The 7,176-nt window shown below is 29.9% G+C and overlaps 1 protein-coding gene across 1 annotated transcript; it reads left to right on the forward strand.

Annotated features, from left to right (window-relative positions):
• Positions 1-2,292: 2,292 nt before the first annotated feature.
• On the forward strand, positions 2,293-6,239 carry LOC132726813 (X-linked retinitis pigmentosa GTPase regulator-interacting protein 1-like). The gene is made up of 5 exons (XM_060712187.1): positions 2,293-2,348; positions 3,799-3,988; positions 4,209-4,293; positions 5,410-5,524; positions 6,198-6,239. Exons 1-5 carry the CDS (start codon positions 2,340-2,342, stop codon positions 6,237-6,239), a joined length of 441 nt encoding a protein of 146 aa, XP_060568170.1. The 5' UTR covers positions 2,293-2,339.
• The last annotated feature ends 937 nt before the right edge of the window (positions 6,240-7,176 follow it).

Raw genomic sequence — 7,176 nt, forward strand, 5'->3', positions numbered from 1 at the left:
AAGCAGTAAAGTAAATAAGGCATAGACAATTTGGGATTAATCGTTAAAAAACTTCACTTTTATGAACAAAGAAATGTTTCTTCAGCTCTACAAATCTCTTGTAAGACCTCACCTTGAGTACAGTCCTGCAATCTGGTCACCTAAATTTAAAAAAAGATGCAGTATCCATTGAAAATGTGCAAAGAAGAGCCACTAGAGTACTAAGTGAATTAGCTGGAAAAGAATACTAGTATAGCGAGAGACTGTTGCAATTAGGCATTCCAACTTAAAATACAGAAGAAATAGAGCAGATATGATTGAAACTTATAAAATAGTTAACAACATTGACAAAATAGATAAGAAAAATATTCAAAATATGAGAAGGAACCACAACCAGAGGTCACAAGTATAAAATATTTAAGCCAATGGCAAGAAATAACACAAGGAAAAACACTTTGAGCCATAGAGTTGTGGATGCTTGGAATGCGTTAAATCCTGAGGTAGTAGAGGCTACATCATTGAATTCATTTAAGACAAGACTGAATTAAACTGTGGAATTGCCAGAATAAGTTTCATGCAAATTGTTACCAAACCCAGTGAAGTTATAATAATAGCTAGGTAAACAATAAATTAACAGATACACGTATCTATAGTAGTTTTTAAAAGATATTTTATAGGGGTGTAATCGATTCAATCGATATCGGTGTATCAACGATCTTTGTTATCCGATTCGATTTCGATTCCATTTTTTAAATATCGGATATCGAATGCACACACATTTCTAGCTAAAGAGACTTCAGCAAGCAGGTATTCTAGTACTGATAACCAAACTTCAAAATAAAAGCGACATATAAAGTTATGGAAGCCAGAACTAACATAATTATTTCAACAAGGTTAGCTTTTAAAAAAGCTAGTAGCGACCCGCTTCGTAATTTTTTTCTAGGGGTGTGTGTAAATGTAAAAATGACAGTTCTGTTAGCTGAAGAGACTTCAGCGAACATCAAAATAAAAGTGACATATAAAGTTATGAAAGCCAGTTCTCTAAGTTTAACAAAGAGGAATATGAGTATATATGAAGATGCATGTAAACAGATAAAATGAAGTACCTATGTCTATGCACATTTACTATATGGCCTGTTGATCTTGACCAAAAAAATGTTAGATAGGTAGAATTCATAAAGATGTCTCTTTATACGAAGTTAAGTTGTAATATGTTATTTAGTAATGGAATGAGTGACAGACACAAGTCCTATACAGGAATATATTACTGAAGAACTCTCTTGGGTGTGGGCGAATTTAGATTCATGGGGCATGATTAACATTTGATTTGTACAAGTTCTCAAGGCATTAGTACATATTCAATATTAAAGCTGGAGGCATTGAAGTTTATATCAATCAGACTTAAACATATTTTCCCTAAACATTTTAATAAAAATTATGTCCACTTCATCTTGGTATGTGAAACATTTTAAACAAATGGATATAATGTAGATACATGAACAAAATTTTAAAGTGGTCAACAAGGCAATACCACATGCCAAATATTTAAGGTTTAGGCATTAATAAGGTATAAAGGTGTGCGTGTGTGTTTCTATATAAGACGTGTCCTTGACCTATGTGTAGAACAATATGAACAACTATGAAAGAGGACTCCTGTAGTGTGGTTAATGTGCAGTCTTTGGTTTCATAGATATCATTTAAAGAGAAACTAAATTACACATTAGGGACAACAGATGAATAGGGATCCCAATTCCTGTTTATGCTCACCAGAGCACAACTTGCTCATAGTGAGCATAAAAGGGAATTATATTGTAAGAGGGCTTGGTATAATGATCATCTCCTGTACAAAGATTCAACGACAATAATCAACACAAATATAGTTTATTCCTTTTCCCTATATGTATATCTAATACTATCCCGGATCCCGGCATTCCCCCCCCCCCCCTTAATACCGGAAAGGATAAAATGACCGGAAAAAAGGAAAAGAAAAAATGCACAGAACCAGATGTACACTTATGTTAATTAACCAAACGAAAACTTACTACGGAGAAAACAGGTGAAATCGCTTAATCAAGAATCAGTGTAAATATGATTTATTGAAACAAACATTTTAATCATCTCGCATGTCTGCTAAGTGGGGGTCTGTCAAGACCCCCCAATTCAGATTTTTAAAACGAAAAATGCCAAGAAAATTTTTGTAAGTGTTTCTTTGTAAAACTTATGATTACATTATGTTAAACTTTGATAATTATTCCGGTTCTGCCAATTAAACACCGACTTACTTATGGAACGGCAAGGACGGGATTTAGCATAATCCGTAACTACATGTACGTAATAGCAACAACAACAACAAAAGTAAAATGGAAAAGGTTTTAAACATTATTGTTACAAGTCATTAGTTGTCATAAAAAATGTTATAATGATAAAAAAGAAATTATTTATTTTTGTGCATGTGTTTAAATATAACTTGTTTAAAGACTTGAAATGGCAATCGATCGATATATCGCCGATAATTCATTACCGAAATATCGATACAAAAATCCTTATCGATGGGTGCATAGAAAAACCGGAAAGCACCGGATAGCACCGAAAAACCGGAAAGCACTCAAATTTCTCATAAAAACATATGAAAACGTTAATTAATCGGTTTGAAAGTGTTACCAATCGATTTATTAGATTAAAATCTTTCAGAAAAGTCATTTTTATATTTATATATTGATAATTATTACGAGTATTTAGGAAAATAGATATATCGTGTATTCATTCCTAAATAATCGTTATAATAATCATATTATAATTATAAAAACATGTTGTCTGGAAGATTTTGATATAATAAATCGATTGGTAACACTTTCAAATCAATAAAATAAAGTTTTCATGTATTACTTTGATAAACAATATTGCTATTCGGTAAAGTACATGTATCTTAGCAGGACCGGAAAGCACTCGATATATCTTATTTTCCTAAATAATCGTAAAAATAATCATAATATAATTACAAAAACGTGTTGTCTGAAAGATTTTGATATAATAAATTGATTGGTAACACTTTCAAACCAATAAAATAAAGTTTTCATGTATAACTTTGATAAACAATATTGCTATCCGGTAATGTACATGTATCTTCACAGGACCGGAAAGCACTCGATATATCTATTTTCCTAAATACTCGTAATAATTATCAATATATATTTATAAAAATGACTTGTCTGAAAGATTTTGATCTAATAAATCGATTGGTAACACTTTCAAACCGATTAATTAGCGTTTTCATATGTGTTTTTGAGAAATTTGAGTGCTTTCCGGTATTTCGGTGCTATCCGATGCTTTCCGGTTTTTCTATGCACCGCTTATCGATGACACCCCTACTTGTTGTTTTAGCAACTAGAAATATTGTTTGAAGATAATTATATGTATAAGTTACATAAGTTTTGATCATAAAGATTTCTGTGAATTCTTTTATACAGTTAAGCTTTAACTAATTTCCATGGAGATATTATGTTACTTCTATAAAATCACTAGGTATGTCAATAGCCTAGTGGTTAAGGTCATTGACTTTAAAATACTTGGTCCTTGCTGCTTTGAGTTCAACTTCAGGCCATGGATTTTCGATTTTTTCATGCGAGGAAGCTATCCAGCTAGCTTACAGAGGGTTAGTGATTCTTCTGAGGTGCAAGCTCATGCCCGAGGTATCCTCATTCTAAAAACTGGAAAAAATTTTGATCTTTAAATATTTTTTAACATTTTGGGAAAAATTTAGAAGACTGTAAAAATTTCTTGGGGCTTTTTTTTATAATGTAAAGGTGTATATATATACAGGGTAACTCTGTGACTGTAGCCATCAACCATGTGTCACTAAAGGAGGGCGCTGAAGCCATGAACAACCCGAGTATACATCAATTATTTGTAGAGTATAGATTCCTCGGTATGGACCCACAAGAGACTGATACACCATTCTCACTGCCAAAACCTAAACCATATCATAATATACAGTTTAACTTCAGTAAAAGTAAGTCATTTTTTTTTTATATAATAGTAAATACATGTAATAACTACTTATGAACTATGTGATGGAACCTTATTGATAATGGTAATTGATAACTCATTGGATTTGTTTTTTATTATGATTTATAGATTGTCTGTAATATATCAGTAAAGATATAGAATAATAATAGTTTCATGTTGTTTTGTATAATTATAATAATATATACAAATCTCGATATTTACAGCATTCCATGTAGATTTTGAGAAGAATTATCAGAGAAGACAGTACCTAGCCAGTATGTTGTTACCCTCAGATCCTGATGATGGAAGGTATGATATTATATAACGTTTGTATAAATAAATTATACTCTTTTTTTTTTTGTTCATTTAATTTGACTAAGGGTTCATGTAATATTGTATTTAAAATATGCTTATAAAATAAGTCTTTGCACACTTTTTGCAATAATAAACTGGTAGACTTTTTGCAAAATGGAACTATTGGAATTTTAAAAATATGGCAGTATTTGACTTTATGCAGAACGAAACTTTTGAACTTTTTGCAAAATTGAACTATTTGACTTTTGGCAATAATATACTGTTTACCCATTTGCAAGATGGAACTATTTGATTTTTTTTTTTTTTTGCAGAATGAAACTGTTGAATTTTTTGCAAAATGTTATTTTTGGACTTTGTGCAAAATGAAAGTGTAGAAAATTTTTACATATTGTCAGTGTCAATGAGCACAACTTGTAAGTTTCTCTTTAAAAAACAACAATTAGATTAGAACAAAAAAATCATTTCTAATGGTCATGTGAAGGTCATAACCTGAAGCATGCTTGGTGATAAAAAATTTTTTTTTGTTGCATCAATGATACAATAATCAATTTAATACAAATTAATAATTCTGCACGAGTTTTTTTTATTTACTTCATCTCATTTCTAGTCTGACAATTGATTTATTCATGTTTAAATAAAGAATTAATTACCTGTCATATATACATGTATATAACCAAAGATAACCCTTTAAACCAAGAAAATGTAAAAAAAAATCATCAGCTTATATGTTTAGGTTACACGAATTTTTGTTCATAAAGTTCTAGTACATGTATTTAATGTGTGCTTAAATTCACTACATTATTACTAAATTTTTCATCATATACTAATTTTATGTGCATAATATTATTATGAAATGGTTATAATTTAAATCAAAATTCGTTCCAACTGTGAAAAAGAAGTTAAAGGAATTACCTTTTAATATCTGTACACAAAGTCTGTATTTTTGACCGTTAAGTGTTGTGTGATTAAAAATCAAACAAAAAATGTATATCATATCTATATAAAGAATATGTGTTTTACTGTTTATTGAGAAAATTGTGTCAATTAACTTAAATATATACATGAAATATTGATTAACTTATGGTAAAAATTATTAATGAAATATTACAGAATCCGGTTTACATTAGTGAGTGAGCCACCTGAAGATGAACAAGACCGTGACTGCGAGGATGTTGGTTTTGCTCTCGTAAATGTTCGAGATATTCTATGTAATAAGAAAAGAAATGTTTTTTTTGTTTTTTTGGGGAAGATATTGAAAAAACAGTAAGTTTTATTTCTTTATTTCTTGTCAGCTATTTTTTTTATAAGATTGTCACCTGCTGCTAAATGAACGGTGAGAATAAAATGTAATTTTCCAACACACGGTTGAGTAAAACACATTTATGTTTGGCCTCGATATGATGAAAACTTAAAAGTTAATGTTATCTTTCTGGACTAGCCAGAATTGGTATTGTAAAATAAAATATTGTCATGATTACTAAAGTACTTGAATCTTCAATGCATGGGTTGAGATTTAAACACATTGACCAATAGGCACTTCTTCCCTGAATGTTTACAGTTGATGTTAGATTTCAATTAAGTCCATATTTATTAGTTTGTATAACTAGCCACATCACAATACAATAACTCTTTTGCTCTTTGCAGTTGGTGTACAATTATAGAAATAAAGTATTGTGTATGGAGGTCAAAATACTACTTTGTTTACATTTTTCTATCTTAACTGCATATTACTGCATGTTCAGTGCTACTTTCTTTAGTTGTATTATTAAACACTTATTTAATCTTTCTAAAAAAATATATAAAATTATTTATTTCTGAGGCATAATGTGCCTTTAATGAAAAACATTTTTTTAATGATTTTAAGTTACTAATAACATGGTCACATGTTTTTTTTTCAGTTTTGGATGTTGCAGATGAGAAGACGGTTATTGGCAGTATGAATCTAACAGTACAATGTCTTAATGCACTTGATGCTGTTGAGAAAGAAATGGAAAGTAAGGCACATAAATTTATTAAAACTCATATCAATCCCAATAACACATTTTATCACACATCTCCCGTGCCGATTTTGCGACTCCGTAAATATGGTATTGCACGGCCGTGCAGATATTTTGACGCGACGTCATAAGCGTTATACCAAACCATAGGTGTAAAGAAGCGCTAAATGTTAGCGTTGTACTATAGGGTGCGACAAATGAAAAAAAGACTCATATTTCACTTTAAACGGTCTTTATTTTTGGTATGTGATAAATAGAATATTAAATTCGTGTAAGTTCATTACTGAATTTATTGCACTCGTTGAATAAAATAATATTATGCTCGCCAGAGAGGCTCGCATAATATAATTTTATTCAACTCGTGCAATAAATTTAGTATTGAACTTACACTCATTCAATATCCTCTATGTACAATATGATGATATTTTATCAGTGTTCGCATAGAAATCATGTGCTTTTAAAATTTTTTTTACAAACTTTTGCTTTCTTACTATTTTTAAAGAAAAAAAAAAAATGACTTAATTTCTAGTAAGAATTGGTCAGAACTGCTTAATTTAAACAGGAACAAAGAATATAGTACTGTACACTAATGCATGTTCCATTCTATATTTGTTTTGATAAATAGTAAAATAAGAAAGTTAACCTGTCCAAAGTTGATTGTCAATGTTATCATATCTCTGGTTTTGTTGAAGCCATCACTTGATAAGGACTGTGCCTTTCACTTCAGTAGCAAATGTTTAAAAAGTAATCTCAAAACTCTTAGAATATATTTTAAAGTGTCTCCCTTAAAATATGTATTTTTTAGTGTCTGTCCCAAAAATGATTTTATTGTACATATCATAAAAATTATTTATACAAATTTTACACAATGTTTTATATG

The sequence above is a fragment of the Ruditapes philippinarum genome, unplaced genomic scaffold (assembly GCF_026571515.1).
Source record: "Ruditapes philippinarum isolate M1 unplaced genomic scaffold, ASM2657151v2 ctg333_1_1_1_1, whole genome shotgun sequence".
In the NCBI taxonomy this organism is placed as follows: Eukaryota; Metazoa; Mollusca; class Bivalvia; order Venerida; family Veneridae; genus Ruditapes; species Ruditapes philippinarum.

Excerpts from the sequence above, each read along its gene's own strand:
- LOC132726813 (XM_060712187.1), top strand. Across the intron at positions 3,989-4,208 it reads ACAGTTTAACTTCAGTAAAA|CATTCCATGTAGATTTTGAG; the intron begins GTAAGTCATTTT and ends CGATATTTACAG. Across the intron at positions 4,294-5,409 it reads TCAGATCCTGATGATGGAAG|AATCCGGTTTACATTAGTGA; the intron begins GTATGATATTAT and ends GAAATATTACAG.